We start from the raw sequence: 19,542 nt of genomic DNA, 5'->3' as shown, positions 1-19,542 counted from the left end.
ATTGGATTTTGCGTAAAATTAATTATTTACTTTTAAATACTGACCTGATATAATACTGATTTTGGCAGTAACTCATTTTTTTCAAAAATGGCGTTTATCGCGTTTTGGAACCAAACTCTTCATATATTTTTTATTGTTCTTCTGAGGAAAAAACAAATCAGATAGTGTAAGTGTTAGTAAATAAACTTGATTTTGAAAGTATGCTACTGTGCTTCTTTATTATGGTTCGATTTTCAATTTATTTTCATTGTTCTTTTATATAAATAGCCTACCCTAATGCGTTGTCAGTACTTACTGTGGTGCTAATTTCTGATCATTTCTAATTTCTGACTCTTGGAGTGTTTGTTTGTTAGAAAAATGTTAGGCTACCTTATTAAAAGTATTGCTCTTAACAGACTTATGTGTTTTGTTTCACTAATGCAGTGCCTGTTCTCTGAGTTCTCTATAAATTTTGAACGTGTTACATGTCCATATTGCACCAAAATGCAACACTTCACTGCCTTGGGCCGCAGCAACACACCCGTCACATAATAAAACTGCAGACAGACACACAGATTCCTGCCTTTATTGGAGAGAAAAATATGTTCAGCCCCTCCTTCCAAAGCTTTGAATTCTCGGTGTGATTTCTATTTAAGCTTCAAAGCTCATAAAATGATATTCGGACCAGACCTACTAACAATTGTAATTATAAAGGGGGTAACTGGAATGTTTTCTCCCCTGTAAATGTTCCCTGTCTCCAAAGAGTATCTGAAGGACCTAAAGCTTGTTGTGATGAAAGTGCTTTAACACTGTCTGTGTTAGGCAGCGGTATGACTCATTCTTGCTCTAGTCGTCTTGTGTTTTCAGTTGTTGACACTTGCAGATGTTATTTAGCTGTGATCTTCCATGTCCTCACTACAGACAGAGAAGACAGTGATGTTATAGCACCCTCGTGTGTATTTGAAGTTTTTTAGGTGTTAATTTCATTTTATGCAGATGGCAAACATATGTAAAAAAAAATCATGAATTTCAGGCACTGGATAATAAGCAGGAACTTTGTGGGATTTCTGTATTTTGAGGTGGATTTATAGAGAAACATAAAAATGATCTCTGCATCCTTAGGAGGCTCTATTTCAATGTATTTGTATAGTGTTTTTACTAGGGCCGGGACTCGATTAAAAAAATTAATCTAATTAATTAGAGGCTTTGTAATTAATGAATCGAAATTAATCACATTTTAATCACATATAAATATTTGACCTGAGAACATTGAGAAGTTATTTTTTCACATGGATTTTTAGTATACCATGAAAAATGACTGAATACATAAGCTTAAGCAACAAAATATTGTTTATTTTGGTTCAACCAAATCGTTGTACTCGGAGTCGGGCTAACGTCCACGCTAGCTGCTATATGTTTTGCATTGAGATGATAGTTGAGGCTCGATGTGCTGCGGTGATATGTGAATTCAGATGTCAATTTTAAGCGTCCTATCACTGTTTATAAGTCCCGGACAACAGGTTTAAATGCGTGCAAGACACTGTAATTTTCTCAAATTATAAATTTAAAATTACCCCATTTCTCAGAGATCCCCAAACGATTCGTGTGAGGCCGTTCAACGACTCAGTCTGCTTAAACCCCACCTTTCAGTAGCCTGCTCTGCTCTGATTGGTCAACTGACTGAGTCTCTGCACAGACCACAGATCAGTGGCAAAGACCAACAATAGTGCAACATGTATTGACCTAGATCTGCTAACATGATTTACTGAAGACATTATCGACATCAATACATATCATTCATCATTAATCCAAGCAATAAAAATGACAATAGAAACTAACAATTTTACAGTCATTTAAGCATTTATGTAAACTAACCAGGATATAGCAAACCCGTAAGTGCAGCATAAGCCCCATGCACGCGTAAATCCCTCCATGAAAAAGTTATTTTAACCACTGATTCTTCACAGCCAAACGTTTAGTATATCCCTCCTTGAAAAAGTCTCCTTTGGTAGTGAAAACAACACAAACTGAAAACACAACGTGATATGATGTTTTCACACTAACTATCTGTGGGCAGGTCATAGTTTTCGTTTCTCCCACGGGCAAGGCTGTAGGCGGAGATTAGTATCTTGTGACATGGAAGCGTTTGTGTGACGTGGAAAAAGTCAGGCGGGAGATCCAATCCATATAACGACTCATTTCAGCGATTCAGAGTCGACTCCCTACTTTAGAAGCCAATAACTTTATTAATCGTGCACTTTTTGGTTTAACTACTTTGCACATTGTTTACATTGATGGACAGCTACTTGACACACTGCAATACAGGTCAGTTTCGGTTTTGGATCTGTGTGACTCTTTAAACATAAGCAGGGTTAAGCTGCATTCAGACTAGCAGCAACTAGCAGTAGCATCTCATTAATTTCAATGGAAGCTTTTCCATTGAAGACTTCCAGCGACACAAGCGACAGTGACCCCGATTGTATGCGACTGTATGGGGTGTGTCCAGTCGCGTAACAAAGTTGAAAAAGTTAGAGGCCACTCGCTTAAAAAAGAATATTAATAGCACCGGTGACCGCTACCAATGCTCGTATACTGGGCTTCTCCTCTGTCATGCAGGCCAGTCAGAACTGAAGGGCAATGAATGAACAGACACAGCGGCGCTTCATGACAAATGCGTTGACAAACTGCGTGGTTGTGACTTTTAAAGCAAGAGCCAGTTGTTTGTTTTTGCCATAGAAACCGGAGGCACGCTTAAGACTGCACATGTGCATTAGCGCTGAGTGACTCTGATCATCGGGTTTTACACTGTTTTTACCCGGGTCCTCCGTAAAGACCTTTTAATGCAATCAATTCGTCTCAAGTTCAGAAACATGGATACAATGTGACACGGAGCTTTTGCAACCAAATTCCTCGAGAAACAGTGAGCGCGCGAATGCACACCGAACTCATCGGGAGAGAAATAATGTGTTCACACGCAAAATGTCATTATCAAAGAGCGTTATTATCACGTGAAAGTGCAGAAATGATTCTCGAAGAGGTTTGGTCCCCTGTCTCTGTCATGGTTTCGCTTTCTCACTCCAGCTTGATACGACATTATCTATTACAGACAACAACATACGTTTTGCCATTTGTTTGATTAAAAGCTGTAACATCTCCCCGCCACCTCTTTGGAAAAGTAAATACAGTGTTTTCCACAGGATTTTGAGAGACTGTGGCGGTGATGACGTCACACGTCTATTAGCATATATGTTACGTCATCGCGTCATGTTTTACTTTTTCATCTGTCACATTATATTGCATTTTAACACAACTGAATGCTATTTTTACATATTAATTTTTCTGTTGTCTATAAAATAGTGACTAAACATGACACATTACCTCCTTGTTTAATCCAACCAACTGTTTCTTTAACTGCTGCTAAAAACTCGACAAAATCACCATACATTTACATTGAGGCCGTGATGTTGCTCTTCTCATAAGTGTTGCTGTGTTATGAGTGTGTTATGAGTAGTTAGTTTTATTGTACATCGCATTTAGGGCAGTCAATTTGGAGCAAATTTAGAAAAATTAGAGAATACACTGTTGCTGAGTTGCGACCACAGAACACGTGCGCGGGCATACCGCATCATAGGTAGGGAGAGAGCTTGCACACAGACTCACCAAGAGTACAGGTATTTGCTGGAAACACCACTGCTAACCTTTTGTTAAGTCATGATGAACTCGATCAGCCATCTTCCCTGTCAGTAACATCCGTGACTGTTGACTTTACGCGAAAAAGAGAAAGTACATGGAGGAATGCAGAGTTAAAACACTTTTCACTGTTGTATGCGAGAGAGGAACGCTGCACAACATGAGAGACGAGGGGGCGCACCCTGTTGAGGCGCTAAACGAAATATGAGAGAGAGAGCGCGGAGGAAGGTGGGCTGAGTGCTCGCTACAATGAATTAAGCCATTTTAAATAGTAAAATGTAAATGGGAATCATGAAAATTTATTTGCGGCGGCCAGTGTTGATTCTGTGGCGGGCCGCCACAGATAAATCAATGTATGGGAAACAAAGAAATATTGATTGATTCTGAGGTAAACAAATCAATTTCAAAATTGTTTTATAAAGAATCCCGATAGTTTGGCAAATCTATTTTTCTCCCACCCCTACAAAACGCTGTAAAAACTTATCACTGTAGAATTCTGAGGCGTCAATATTATCAATTAAAACAACAAATATACATTAACTGACATTGCAGAGTTGATTTAGTCCAGTGGTTCTTAAAGCCCCCATGCTAATGCCCCACTTAAAGAGTAATCATGTACTCGTTTTTCAGACCTATCGGGTACTCGAAAAGCAAAATTGACGAATGTCCATCCCTAGTAAATGTCTGCTTCATTGTCAGGGTGAGGTGGAACAAATTGCCATGATGAAGCCCAAAGGTCAGACAGAACATGATGAAGGTATGCTGGAGTATCTGGAGGACATCATCGGATCATGTCGTCTCAAAGAGCCCATCAATGTGCTGTGCAGACGGGTGGAGCTACTCAATGAGCAGCGAGGAGAGAAGGTACCACAACATCAATTTAATCTACTGACTTTACAAATCCCCAAAAATACAGCGCTGTTAAAGTTGCTGTAGAATGTAAAACTGTATTTAGATGAATAATAATAGTTCTGTATGTGGTAATGACATATCGTGAGCCTCAAACACGATTGTTTCCCATTTCATATGTAAACCTTGTGCATACAAAAACATAAATGGACATGTAAAACCATCTCTGGATCTTTTTTGCACTTAATAAAGCCACAAACCTTCTATGTAGATATCAGAGAACAAATTAAATTTTTTTTGGCAACTTTACCTTGAGCAAACACTAGCATGTCTGTTAATTGTGCTTACAGATGAGACCTCACATTATGTGTTATCAGCCTGAAAACATCTCATACAGTTACATTGTGTTAGGGAATACTGGTCTTAATCTCTGTCTGTATTTGTGTACAGTTGAATCGCGTGAAGCTGGTGGAGAAAGAGAAGAGCGCTCTGGAGGGTGAGAAGAACAAAGCTGTGGAGTTTCTCACTTTAGAGAATGACATCTTTAAGAAGAGGAGCCTCCTCTGTCAGTTCTATGTGTAAGAAACAAACACACCATCAGCTCTTTAACTTATACAGAAATCAATCACTGAAATAAGACTGTATTATCTTAAGTAGTCTATCAAACACTTGCAAAGACAAAATTACAGTGATCAAGCTGCTGTTAGGTCTACATTTCCTACCTGAAAATTTTTATAATTTATTGTTAACTTCAGCATTAAATTGAAGATTTATTTTCTCTTCAGGCATGATCTAAAGCAGCGAGTGTCAGCGAAAGAAGCCGAGAAACAGCAGATTCAGGAGGACACCAAAGAGCTGAGTGAGAAAAGCAGCCAGCTGACAGAGAACATGAAGGAGAAGGGCGAGGAGCTGAAGACTGTGGAGAAGTGAGTATCCTTTTCCTCCTCCTCCTTTGTGCATGTATATTGCTCAGACATTGCAGCACAGTTCAGCTGCATTTTGTTTCTCTTCTGCAGAAAACTGACCAAGCTGACCAAGTTCATAGAGAGCCAGAAGGAGAAGTTCACACAGCTGGACCTGCAGGACGTGGAGGTCCGCGAGAAACTTAAACATACCAAGAGCAAAACCAAGAAACAGCAGAAACAGCTACAGAAAGACAAGGAGAAGGTGAGTTATCTCTGCCTTGACTTTTGGGTCTGAGAGTATGTCTCTTGTTTTCCTGAGATCTTAAGCATATAGGACGTATCGTCATAAAGCCTAATAATATGCTGCTCATGGTAACTATAATGATTGTCATGAGCATTTGATGTTTATTGTTCAGCTGGAGGAGGTAAGGAGCGTTCCTGCCAGCAGTGAGAAGATTATCACGGAGGCGTCTGCTAAGAAAGAGACGCTGGAGAAGAAGAAGCTGGATGAGGAGGAGAAGTTAGCTCAGGTTATGGAGAGTCTGAAGGAGGAAACCAGCGGCCTGCAGGAAGATAAGGAGGTGAGATCACTCACATCCATGCACCGTTCTCCGCCACTGGAGTTTAAAAGGTGATGATGACACAAGTTTTCAAATTTTCTTCTGCAGAAAAAGGAGCAGGATCTGCTGGAGTTGAGTAAGGCTGTGAATGAGACTCGCTCACGGATGGATGTGGCTCAATCTGAGCTGGACATCTATCTGAGTCAGCACAACACCGCTGTGAATCAACTCAAGCAGGCTAAAGACGCCCTACAGGAGGCTGTGGACACGCTGCGAGACAGAAGAGCTGCTATCAAAGATCTCAACGTCAAAATACCCCAGTGTGAGAAGCAGCTCCAGAAGGTATGTGTGGAATTAATGTATTTACATTTAGCAGATGCTTTTATCCACAGTGACTTACAAAGATTAGGAAACCAATAAAACGATTTGTCATTAGGAGTAGGGCTGGGCGGTATGGCGTTATATTTTGTTTTGAAATAAAATGTCAGACGTAAAAGATTTTTCTATTCCGTGTAATGTAAAAAAGTGGGCGTGGCTAACTCTGCACACCCGCATGTTAGACTGAGTGTTACGGAGAAACATGTAAAATAATCCACTCATAATAAATGAACATTATGAATGCTATGAATGTTTACATGTTGTGTTCAATAAAAACATGAAAACATATAATGCTTTTGCGGTATTAGTTTAAGCAGACTGTGTTTCTCTATTGTTGTGACTTAGATGAAGATCAGAACACATTTTATGACCAATTTATGATGAAGTCCAAGTAAGCCCAAAGGGTTCACATACTTTTTCTTTCAACTGTATCTTCAATAGTCTAAATAAATAACAGATTTAAAAACAAAATTCTGTCTATCAAGACTTAATCTGTTATATTCTGGGAATTTTCCCTTTAACTTGCCCATATTTTAAAACTGCGGTGAGCATTAAGTTAAAAGCTACAGTGAGTGGCAAATTTCTGCAAATGTTTATTCCTTAAACAATATAATCAGAGAAAAAAAAAGTATATTGTGAAATATACAGTTACCGTGAAATAAAATGATTCATTTTGGAAATGGGTTTTTGATCAAACTGCCCACCCCTAGTAGGGAGGCAATAATACAAAAAGTGTTTATACCAAGTTACAAGTTTTCACTATTCCGAAACAATACTTGTTGAGAGAGAGTAAGTGACTTTTTTCCCAGTATAAACTTTTACATGAGCTGTGAATGTTATCATTATGCATAAAGCATTGGTGGTTTTAGATAAAACTTAATTAGTTGTCGACTAGTTTGTCTTTTTTGGGGGGGGGTTATGGTTGATATCAAGACATACTGTATGTACTGTGGGTGACAGATTTTGCTGCACACCAATAATGTGTGACTTCACATTGAATAATGATTGGTCATTTTACTATGTGTCAGACTTTGGCTTTACATCAGTTTTTTTCATAATACAAGAAATAAAAAAGATTTATTGGGCAGAATCTGTGGGTAAGTGAAGCCCTGACAGATGTGTTTGTAAGATGAATGTTTGGGGGTTTCAGGATGAGCAGGAGCTGCAGCAGATCTCTGAACAGGACAGACAGAAGCGGGTGTTAGTTGGAGATATGAGACAGAAGGTGGCTGAAGCCAAAAGCTCTCTGTCTACTAACCGCAGCCGAAGCAAAGTGCTGGATTCCCTCATGCAGCAGAAACGTTCAGGAAAGATCCCGGGCATCCTTGGCCGGCTGGTACGTCCACGCGCACTTTAATCACGGTCGTATCACTTAAATGCACATTGCTGCTAGTGTCACATCAGCATATGTTTCTCATCAGGGGGATCTGGGTGCTATAGATGAGAAATATGACGTCGCCATCTCCTCCAGCTGTGGCTCTCTTGATAATATATTAGTGGACACCATCGACACGGCACAGAAATGTGTCACCTTCCTGAAGACCCAGAACATCGGTGTGGCCACGTTCATTGCTCTAGACAAGATGAGAAAATAATCTCATGACATAAATTAGTTAAACATGCAGTTAAAATAAATTAGAAGAGCTGAAGACCATCCTAGGGACAGGCATGTTTTGTTCAACATACACCCTTTCACAAAGCACACTAATCCTAGAAAACAAGGTTCATACATGTTTTTGGAAAAGGATGGAATTTGATTTAAGTTTTTTTCTTTTTTTATGGAAAAAAGACTAAGTTGTCTTAGTCTTGTGAGATAATGGTCTTCCCCATAACAAATTGTTTTACGTTGCTTAGATGAAAGTGTGGGAGCAGAACATGGGCTCCATCTCCACTCCAGAGGACACCCCTCGTCTGTTTGACATGGTCCGAGTGAAGGATGAGGCCGTCCGTCCGGCCTTCTACTTCGCCTTGAGAGACACACTGGTGGCCAAAGACCTGGAGCAGGCCACGCGTGTGGCGTTTCAGAAAAACAAGCGCTGGAGGGTGGTAACCATGCAGGGCCAGATCATTGAACAGGCCGGTGAGTGCACGTTCAGCTGCCGTGTGCTTGTCACAAAGACTCATCTGTCTCACACACTGCTGTCATCTTATCAGGTACCATGACCGGAGGAGGAGGACGAGTGATGAAGGGCCGGATGGGCTCCTCGGTCTGTGCTGATGTCAATCAGGAACAGGTCAGATGGTTAATGAATGAGTTCACCCCAAAAACCTTTTTCCAAAGTTTAATGTTACTGCAATTATTATCCATTTTCAAATGAATATTTCACATGTGTCTGACTTTAAATGACACTGGCTGGACATGAATGTGTTTGCGTGCAGCTGGATAAAATGGAGAACGATTTGAATAAAGAGATGGCACAGCTACAGGACTGGCAGCAGAGAAAACTTCAGCTGGAGGAAAAGGTGCACAAAGCCAGATGTGACCTCCGAGACATGAAGAATACACTGGAGAAATATACGGCCAGCATCCAGGTCAGACCCCATTCATCACTAATACATCATCAATAAGAGGTTGTATCTTTATTCAACTAACACTGAAATCTGCTATGGTTTTAGAGTCTGGCAGAGCAGGAGCTTCACCTGAAGACTCAGATTAAAGATCTGGAAGCCAATGTCATTTCAGCCGCTCCTGATAAAGCCAAGCAGAAGCAGATGGAGAAATCTCTGGAGACCTTCAGGAAAGGTATCGCTGACAGGAGAGTTGCATACAGCGTTGTTAAACGCCTGCTGATACTCACCACTTTTGTTTGTCTCTTAAAGACTTCGAGGTGGCGTCCAGTAAAGCAGGTAAGGTGGAGGCCGAAGTTAAGCGACTGCATGCACTCATCCTGGATATCAACAGTCACAAGCTGAAGGCCCAACAGGACAAACTGGATCAGATCAACACACAGCTGGATGAATGTTCCTCAGCCATCACCAAAGCCCAGGTGGCCATCAAGACTGCTGGGCGGTCAGTCCCTGCTCAAACCCTTACCTCGTCATCATGTGGTTCATGTTTATATTTAGTGCTTTGTTTCTGAGTATAACAGTATATTGATTGTCTTGCACCACACACCGCAATATAATGTGCCAAACCACTCACATTATCTCAAACAACATGGCAGTGTGTTATGTGAATGTTGTATTCTGATGTGACAGTAATCTGAAGAAGTCTGAAGATAGCGTCTCTCAGTTGGAGAAGGAGATCGCAGATAATGAGACGTTGATGGAGCAGCTGACGGAGCAACTGAAGAAACTAGAGGAGCAGGCCGGAGAGATCATGCAGACGTATCAGCAGGCTGAGGTACTTTCAGCATCTCTCACACAGAAGACCGTCAGATGGGCCTTAAATGGATACTCCACTTTTTTGAAAATAGGCTAATTTTCCAGCTTTTCTAGAGTTTTTATCATTTTGTAATTCGTTTCGTTAAAAATGTATTAAATCTAAAGATTACAGAGAGATGATTTATGCATTTAAAAAAAACTAAAGCATGTGTTTAAAAACAAATCCAGTGTTAACTTTGTGTTTGTGTAGGAAGCCCTGCCTGAGGTTCAGGAGAAACATCGTGAAGTCCTGCAGGACATCAAGGCTCTTCAGGAACAGGAGCATGCCCTGCAGAAAGAGTCTCTCAATGTACGGCTGAAGGTGGAGCATATCGACACGGCTATCACCGAGTGTCAGAACAAGATCAAACACTGGGACAAAGAGGTACTGATCACTCGTACACAGTCATCTGACTCTTATAGATAATACTTGATCTGAATAATACCTTCACAGCAGCACATGTGTGCGTGTGTTTTTGCTACCCCTTACCACTAAGTGTCTGTATAATGGTAGACTTTGCCTCTTCATTCATCGAGCTTTAAAGTAATAGTGGATGAACCGCACAACTTACCGCTGATGGGCTAGAGTTCAAGGGTCTGTTTACTCCACAATGAAAATGTTATCATTAATTCTTATGTTGTTCCACACCCGTAAGACCTTCATTCATTTTCGCAACACGAGTTAAAGAGTTTTTTCTTGAAATCATATAGCTTTCTGAACCCCTAATTGACAGCAACGCGACTCTCAAGGTCTGGTACGTCAAGGTCCAAAACGACAGTAAAGACATTGTTAAAACAGTCCATGCGATTAATGATTTAGGCGTCACTATATGAAGTGACAAGATTACTTTACGTGCTCAAGAAAAAAAATGATTGCACATTTTCTTCTCTTCTATGTCAGTCTATAATACTATAGACCCCTTCAAGGTTTGTAAACATTGATGTAATGGCTTTTCTGACCCCGACATGCGCAGTGGGAACCACCTGTGACGTGAACCGTGAAGGGGTCTATTGGGACGGATTAGTTTTCCAAACGACGTTTTGAGTTTCAACGTGTCCCCCACGATGTTTGATTTTATGTACCGATTCGGACGGGACTAAAATGTACAGGCTATTACAGAGGTGGGAGTCGCGCATTTGGGTGTTGCAGAAGATCACGTACTCTGGATACGCATTTGTGATGTTTGAAATTTTGCTGAATTAATCAAATTAACTGGGTTTATTATAAGCAGACAGTTATATAAAACAAAAGAAATGAAGAAATCACGATTAATAAGAATTTATTATCTTCATTAATTAACATTACCATTCAGGAGTGTACAAAAATAAGGCTTAGCTTCTTACCTGAGACTGATATTACAGTTGGCAGCCTTAACAGTGTATGAGATTCAGCTTGCTTGATTTAATTTTTTATTCTGCCAAAATGGAAAAACATCCATGTCTGAATGAATGGGAAGCAGGAAGTACAATATACGCGCGCTAGTAAGAACTTACGCCAGATCGCGTTAGCCAAAACACGAAAACAAACGCATTTTCAAAAGATATTGCTGGCAAACACAGACATTTGCATTTGGCAGGTTTAAATTTCTTAATGGACCTCTGAGTTTGGCGAAAAACAGTAGGTAAATTGCTCTGGAATTTTTACGGAGGTCGTGAGAGAAGAAAACCCAGACATGGCCAAACAGAAGAGATTAAAACATGAGAGCATCAGTAAAAGCTCTGGCTGCCCTACCAACGACGCTATAGAGAAGGTGTAGTGGACGCTCTGATGCTCGAATGCATTCTCTGAAATCCTTTAAGCGGAGGTTTCTGCCTTCCAAATGGTTGCCGCCTAACGTTTCTGCGTTTCAATTGGTTGCCGCCAAACCGTTTCATAGCTCATTACCATAAAGTTGAGCTGATTTCAACTCTCTTCGAGGTTCACACTGTACGTGACGCGCCGCTGCCCGACGGAGCTTGTCACCGGCTATCATTGAAAATGAATGACTTCCGGACACTTTGACACTCTCACCAGTGGCGGTATGAAAGAACAGTTAGTTCAAATTCATATCAAAAACTACACTTCGCTTTACTGTGTAAGGGGCCAGTCACAGCAAAAGCGCTTTAAACGCTTGCAAACACAAGGCGCGACGCACTGACTTTTTTTTAAAAAAAGAGCAGTGCGACACGGCTTTTCATATTGCTAAGCATTGCAACCACTGAGTCAGCTGTCTTGTCAATCAAATATTGAGGCGTGGGCTCTTTTGCTGTTAACTGTCATATTAGCAGAAACTTTAAAAAGAGGGCGCTTGCTCTGACCTTGTTTGAGGGTGAGAGGTGCACAAACATGCAGGAGAGAGTGAGCGAGTGGAGTCCGGTTCTTCAAAGCAACTGTAAACTTCCCTCACCACCACGTAAGGCCCGCCTCTCCCCTGATTCGATTGGACAATGGAAAGACGCGAATGACGTCAGGCGCTTCTCCGCTCTCAGCGGCAGGTGGCAAAAAAAACGCAAGGCGCTCGGCGCACATAAACAGCGCGCAAACGCTCCCTGCCCATAGAATATCATTAAAAAAAAGCGCCTGCAACTGCCATAAATGCTTTTAGTGTGACTGGCCCCTAAAATGTGTACTATATAATGTATGCAATCTTAACTACAGATCGGCTGCCAAACCTCCCATCAAATAGCAGCAATCCATGATCGCCGTCTTCCCTCGTTTTTAGGAAACCAAAACATTTAGTTATTTTTTGACGAGATATTTGTTTAAGAGTTCAGTTTAGCAACTAGTCAGAACATTAAACAAACAGAGACTGGAAGTTCAGTTACGCTCAGATGCGTAATCGCGTCATGGCATATGCGTCCAATAAAACCGTCTATACCAAATCAAGACCGTATAATTCTTAACTTCAGTGATTTACGTTGAGTGTTTAGAGCCCTTATGAATGTAAATGCCATTTTAAACATCAGCCAATTACATTTTTCATCTTAATTTTCCCTTTTGTTTCCTGTTGTATTCTCAGGCCAGTAAACTGTCATTGCACTCCATTGACGGTACACCATCAGAAGAGCTGCCCACACTGAACCCAGATCAGTTGGAGGAGATCAGTAATCCAGATGTCATTAAGAATGAAATCGCTCTGCTGGAGGACCGCTGTGCCAATATGAAGCCCAACCTCGGTGCCATTGCAGAGTTCAAGAAGAAGGTGAATATAGCTGTCAGATTGGGGAATTGCATGAAAAACATTTAAGAACAAATCAACAAAGTGGCCTGCATGAACACAACTTACAAACGTACGTGTGTGTGTGTGTGTGTGTGTGTGTGTGTAGGAGGAGTTGTATTTGCAGAGGGTGGCAGAGCTCGATGACATCACCGCACAGAGAGACAATTTTAAGAGAGGTTGTGAGGATCTGCGCAAACAGAGACTGCATGAGTTTATGGCCGGCTTCAACATCATCACTAATAAACTGAAGGAGAATTATCAGATGCTCACACTGGGTGGAGATGCTGAACTAGAGCTGGTAGACAGTCTGGATCCTTTCTCTGAAGGCATCATGTTCAGGTGCATACGCATCAACAGTGTTTTGTTACTTCACAATCATAATACAATGCTGTACTATATTTACATCAACTAACTTTGGCCTGTGAGATCCACTTACCTAAAGAGTTTAGCTATGATTTAAAGGGTTTAAAATCATTAAGACATCCCACATTTTGTTAATCGATTAAAGATCTATTTCAGTATATGTGATAGTACAGTGTTTCCGCTATATACATTCTACCGTGGCGGCCCGCCATGCCTAAAACATCCCCGCCACGCCTGCGGTTGTGGATAGAAGGGATACAGCAAACGAAATCTCGCTGGATGGCCACTGTTTTATCCTAATCCTTCAACCAAACCCAACTCTAAACACAAAATTTCACACGATTGTAGGATGTATTTGTATCTCATTTAGCCAGAGCCGCTGTTTTCATCCTAATAATCCTACCTCCAAATCTAATCCTTAACTTTTCGGCATTTGCTGTATCCCTTCTAGACAAAACCCACGGCCGCAGCTCGCAAAAAAACTACAGAAATGTACGCCCTGCCAGACTGGCTTTCTTAGAAATAAATTCCTTTCTGGATTCGCGTTGTTAACTCATTTATAAATAAATCTCCTAAAGGATCATAATTTCTTCCATGGGTTTAGTTTAATGAACAAATAGATTTAAATCAACAGAGGATGATTAGGCTACGTCTCTGTTTTGAGAAATAATAATAATAAAATAAATAAGCCTACACGAAATATGTTACACTTAAATAATAATTAAATTGACAAAACGAATAAAAAGTATTTGAGTTTCTGTTTTTTTTGTGACGCGCTGACCAAAGCAGCAGAAAGCACGTCATGTTTTTAATGATTTAAATAAGCACAAGGTTTTCACCTTATTGTGAGTTTACACAAATAAAAATACACAAATTGAAGTTTCGAATATTGTTTTACTTTTATCTTTATGACTATAAATTTAGGGTAATTTAAGGTGCAAGGTCATCACGCATTTGATGTTCACCGGCGCATATACACGGACGCAGCGCAGGGATGCGAGAAAAGACATTATTAAACTTTCGATTTAACATATTAAGAGTTTTTTGGACATTCATTTGGAATCACTGTACTCATATTATCAACTTATCAGGCCATTAGTTATTCAGAGCGCGCTGCTGACCGCTCAGCTGTCAATCAATCTTCTGTGATTTAAATCGACACTCACAAAGTTTCACATTAAATTATATGATATTTGTCCAAAAACAAAAGGCTAAATACTGAATCTATGCGACTGCAAGACATTAATAGTCGAATCTGTTGGTAAGGAAACTTACATTATTCCCGTGGAAGAGAAGAACGTTGGTAATAGAAACTTGAGGCAGACGGTGAGACTGTTTTATCTGTTTTCAGACGAAACAGCAAGGTCGGGGTACACGCGGGTGAACTGCATAATATTTGATGTAACGGGTGTAATAATAGGCTTTTCGCGCGTCATTTGCGTTGTAGATGCAGGTCGGGACTCAATAGACAAGAGTAAAATGCGGGTCTAACATCCAAGACCAAAATTTGACTCGTTTTTAAATGGCCCCGTGCTTTGTGTTTAAGATCTGTCTGAAGACCGTTAAAGGTTTCAACTGCGCGATTTGCGGTGTGACCTGCTCGGGGTCTTTATGTCAAATGGTCTGGGTGTGAAATAAAATTGCTGCTGATGGATGTTCGGTCAATCACAGCGGTGCGGATTATGAAACAGGACTGTGCGTGAGTTTGCAACAGATCTGTTACGCTAAACACGAGCACAACTTGCAATGCACACTACATTAAAACTACAATGAAATATCCGAACTACGTACGTAGCTATGTAACGTTTTTTAAGAAAATACATTTTAGATCAAACATAGAAAAGCAATATGCTATAAATATAAGGAAAAGTAAATGAAAGCATGAAAATGATAAAAAATACATGTTAGTTTACTGTAGCCTATATTCTACTTTAAAAAAAATAATAATGTACATTTATAATCATCATGGGCGCCCCCTGCCGCCACAGCTGAAAAAAATCCTAGAGGAAACACTGTAGTATATTGTTTTAATGTGTTGTGTTGTGTTGTGTGTGTCTGTGTGTGTGTGTGTGTGGCGTCAGTGTGCGTCCTCCAAAGAAGAGCTGGAAGAAGATCTATAATCTGTCAGGAGGAGAGAAGACGCTAAGCTCTTTAGCTCTGGTGTTTGCTCTTCATCACTTCAAGCCCACACCGCTTTACTTCATGGACGAGATTGACGCTGCACTTGACTTTAAGAACGTCTCTATCGTGGCTTGCTACATATACGTGAGTCCTCTCTTTCACAATTAATATAAGGATCATTTACTTTGACACCATTGCTGTGCATTCACGCTGTGGCAATATAAAGTAGTAAAGATCTCAAGTCTTCATAGTGGAGGTACCCTTTAAACAACAGCTTTAGGTACCGTGCACACCAAAGCGTTTATGCCCGTGTACAGTGTTGGGGAAAGTTACTTTTAAAAGTATTGCATTACAATATTAGGTACACCCCAAAAAAGTTTTTCTTTTCTTTCATGGAAAGTACTTGCATTACTTTTTAGTTACTTTTTCTTGGCTGAGGCTTGTTTTTTATGACTGAAAAGTTGTGCATTCAGAAATTGCATATTTTATCACAAAAATCTCAAGCTCTGGCCTGCCATCTCGGTTTCTGACTCAAACTGTTGTGTGTACGCATAGAGTGCATAAAGTGACTGTTTAGTTTGATTCAGTACATCATTTTTTTATTTGAATTAATTCAACTAAAAAAGTAACTTCCATTACTTTTTTGTAAAAGGAACTCAAATATTAATGTGTACATTTACAAAGTAATGCGTTACTTTATGCGTTACTTCAGAAAAGTAATATTATTACATAATGCACGTTATTTGTAATGTGTTACCCCCAACACTGCCTGCGTATGTTTTCAATTGTTTCCAATAAAAGTGCTGCCCTTTTCAAAAACGCCAACAGTTGGTGGGTTTTGTCCGAGCAGAGAATTGAAAAATTCCAATCACAGTGGAGGAGGGGTGGGACCAAAATCACAACAACCAACCAGCGCATCATTCAACGACTGAATAGAAGTATCATGCTTACAGTCAGTCTCCACTTGGCATTTAAGCCGCGTTTAAACACTTTGGTTTACACGCCCCCTTACCCTTCTGTTCATATGTATGACCGCGATTATATGACACTCCTTCCAGAAAAACTTCGAGTTTTTTGTGTGATTGTGGCACGTTTTCTTAAAAAATGTGATTTACATAACTATTGTATTATTGTACTACATCACTTCCTAACATTTCCATGACAACAGGGGACATAGCTGCACATTTGTGAAGTAAATGCAACATTTTCAACTTTCTGCTAAGATATATGTGACTTTTTGCTACGAAAATTCAGGGATTATGAAATCATGCAAGCCCACATATTTTGCAAGCAGAAATCTGCAATTTATGCGGCAAAAGTGCAGCGTATTTAAAAAATGCAGGCCCCGCATAAATATGCAGATTCATGCGATCGCTTAATCACGTTTTTCTGGAGGGACTGATATGAGTGTCTGATGCTTAATCATCCATTATTATGTCTTCAGATGAATGAAACGCTCTAATGACAAGTCTGTTTGTAGATACATTCTCATTTAAATGCTTCTTCCTCCCTGCAGATTTTCTAAAATCAAATCTCAGTGTTAATGTTGCTTTGGGTTTATTTTATATGAAATCAATATGATTATAAAATGCTGAAAGACTATATTGTTTGTGTTATTTTAATCCTGTTTTACTGAACCTGTTCATTTTGTTTAAGATGTCATTGTTACTGAATTCATCTGATCTGATATTTTTCACCTGTCTCTAATGGTGTTCTCAAATGATTTCAGGAACAAACCAAGAATGCTCAGTTCATCATCATCTCCCTGAGGAACAACATGTTTGAGATGGCCGATCGTCTCATTGGCATCTATAAGACACACAACACCACCAAAAATGTCGCTATCAACCCTAAAACCATTGTGTTAAGAGAGGAGACGGCAACGGCTTGAGGTGGTGTTAATGTCTCTCCTATCTTCATCTTTATAAAAACTTTCATCTTTACATCTTTTTTAATAAGCTGTTTTATTCATTATAGCAGAAATAAATAGTTGCTCTGCACTCTTATTTGTTTTATTTTTTTAATAAACTATGAATTAAATTGGCCTCTGTAAATTGTAGCGTAACTTTTATTTTCAGTGTTTAAACATGAGTCCAATGTTGCTCAGCAATTCAATTCACATTTATTTGTATAGCACTTTTCACTGTCGCAAAGCAGCTTTACCAGAAGGAATTATGTAAAAACATATAAAACACAATTCAGAAGATTCAAAGAAAATGTATAATCCGTTTATAGTCCAGGGCAGGGGTCGTCTGAGGTCCTTGCAGAGCTGGTGTCAGCTATCCACGTGTGTGGTCATCTGATAGAGGCTGGGGCTGGTGTAATCGTGTCTGAAACCCTTCAATATTCTCTATATAGTGAATGACAATTGAGTTCACTATATGGGGAATAAGTGAATGAAAATGATTGAGCGATTTTGGACACTGACGTAAATGCTATGCGTCAAAGAGCTGTTGCAGAGATTTGTCATAAACCTGACAAATGTGACAAACAGTGTAAAGGTTTATGATAATAAAGAGAACGAAACGACTGCTTTTCATGCTTATTTACTGTTGTTTGTTTATTATATTTAATAAAAATGTCTCCTATTTTAAATAAAAGGTATCACCTATTTTTTTTTAAAGTAGAAAATAACTGACAAGAAGAACTAACAAAAGTGTATAAAGGTAAATTTGTGGTGTTTACTCTCACTATTCTTCAGATGATTATATTTACTTGTTCATCTCCTCTTGTATCATGGGAAATAGTGAGTGAGCGACTGTACATTTAATGTACCCTCAAAGTCAGAGTGCATTTTGGGTAAAAAGTAGTGAATGAATTTAGGGAATTAAGTTGTTCACTTGGGTTTTAGACAACACTACAAAATGGCAGATGCCAAATTTAGTCACTATATAGGAGGAAGGAAGTGGTTTCGGACACAGCCTTTAAGGCTGAATCCCAGTTCTCTGTCTTACCCCTTACCTCACCCCGTAGTTTTGCATGTTCACGTGAGAGTAAGGCCCAATTGGGATAGCCCTTACTCTCACGTGAACGTGCAAAACAAAGGGGTAAGACAGAGAAATGGGATTTGCCTTTAGTCTAGTCTATCAAGGGCTTTTCTGCCGTACCATGGAAACAAAAATGTATTTTATTGAATTGCAGTGAAGAACCTTCCGTAGCATATTGTAGGCATATCCAATAATTGAGATGCAGACATGTAAGAGGCTGTAAATTAGATTAACATTTACTTATTTTATTTATTAATGCTTAGCCTGTATTTTACAGTCTTTATTTAACATAACTTTTTCAAAATCTGTATTTAAATATGGTAACCTTTATCAAAAAAATCCTGATAAGTTACTCACCCTCATGTCATCCAAAATGTTGATGTCTTTCTTTGTTCAGTCAAGAAAAAATATGTTTGAGGAAAAAATTCCAGGATTTTTCTCATCTTAATGGACTTTGCATTTGAACTGTATTTAAACAATCCCAAACGGTCTTATCTAGTGAAACTATAGTCATTTTCAGCAAGAAAAATAAAAAATATGTATTTTTAAGCCAAAACTTTTCGTTTTGCACCAGCTGTGTGATGCGCCAGCACGACCTTAAGTATTACGTATGCATGACCCTTATGGCTAGTTTTGGATCATTTAGAGCCTGTTGAAACTGCAATTTTAAACTGCATTGAAACCTTTAACTGTTAAGGTCCAATATATGGAGAAAACCCTGAAATGTTTTTCTTAAAAAAACGTATTTTCTTTTTGACTGAACAAAGAAAGACAAACATTTTTGATGACATTGGATGAGTAAATTTACTTGTTTTTTTTTTAAGAATGTGGATTTCTACCAATACCTTAGTAAACGTACAGGCCCTGATCACTTAAAAATGAAAGCTGTCTTATTTCTGCACTAATAAATTCTATGAGCAGCCCAAATCAACACTGGCTAATATCAATACTGTCAGCTTGACCCAAAAATGTTTGGTTAATGCATTTGAGTAGGTCGCATATCTTAGGGATTTGGATTAAAAGCAGCAGCAGCTATGTGAACATAGTAACGCATCCCAGATAAAGCCAGATAAGTTTATTTCATACACAGAGGTCTTTAAAAGAAGTTAATCATTTCAAAGAGAGGACAAAAAAATCACAATAAAAG

The 19,542-nt window shown here is 39.4% G+C and overlaps 1 protein-coding gene across 1 annotated transcript in view; it reads left to right on the top strand.

The window, feature by feature from the left end:
• smc4 (structural maintenance of chromosomes 4) overlaps positions 1 to 17,414 on the top strand; it is a 33,117-nt gene extending 15,703 nt beyond the window's left edge. The window contains exons 6-24 of the mRNA XM_073863305.1: positions 4,374 to 4,533; positions 4,969 to 5,096; positions 5,304 to 5,444; positions 5,535 to 5,685; positions 5,840 to 6,004; positions 6,092 to 6,325; positions 7,512 to 7,697; positions 7,783 to 7,942; positions 8,214 to 8,441; positions 8,516 to 8,595; positions 8,741 to 8,893; positions 8,978 to 9,104; positions 9,182 to 9,371; positions 9,560 to 9,704; positions 9,936 to 10,109; positions 12,724 to 12,906; positions 13,031 to 13,263; positions 15,369 to 15,552; positions 17,138 to 17,414. Coding sequence (XP_073719406.1) covers positions 4,374 to 4,533; positions 4,969 to 5,096; positions 5,304 to 5,444; positions 5,535 to 5,685; positions 5,840 to 6,004; positions 6,092 to 6,325; positions 7,512 to 7,697; positions 7,783 to 7,942; positions 8,214 to 8,441; positions 8,516 to 8,595; positions 8,741 to 8,893; positions 8,978 to 9,104; positions 9,182 to 9,371; positions 9,560 to 9,704; positions 9,936 to 10,109; positions 12,724 to 12,906; positions 13,031 to 13,263; positions 15,369 to 15,552; positions 17,138 to 17,299 — 3,184 coding nt within the window. The 3' untranslated portion in view covers positions 17,300 to 17,414. The remainder of the gene's footprint in view (positions 1 to 4,373; positions 4,534 to 4,968; positions 5,097 to 5,303; positions 5,445 to 5,534; positions 5,686 to 5,839; positions 6,005 to 6,091; positions 6,326 to 7,511; positions 7,698 to 7,782; positions 7,943 to 8,213; positions 8,442 to 8,515; positions 8,596 to 8,740; positions 8,894 to 8,977; positions 9,105 to 9,181; positions 9,372 to 9,559; positions 9,705 to 9,935; positions 10,110 to 12,723; positions 12,907 to 13,030; positions 13,264 to 15,368; positions 15,553 to 17,137) is intronic.
• Positions 17,415 to 19,542: the final 2,128 nt, after the last annotated feature.

Source organism: Misgurnus anguillicaudatus, chromosome 24, assembly GCF_027580225.2.
Source record: "Misgurnus anguillicaudatus chromosome 24, ASM2758022v2, whole genome shotgun sequence".
NCBI lineage: Eukaryota > Metazoa > Chordata > Actinopteri > Cypriniformes > Cobitidae > Misgurnus > Misgurnus anguillicaudatus.
Note: the sequence above shows the minus strand (reverse complement) of the source record. Positions and strands in the feature narration are given on the sequence as shown.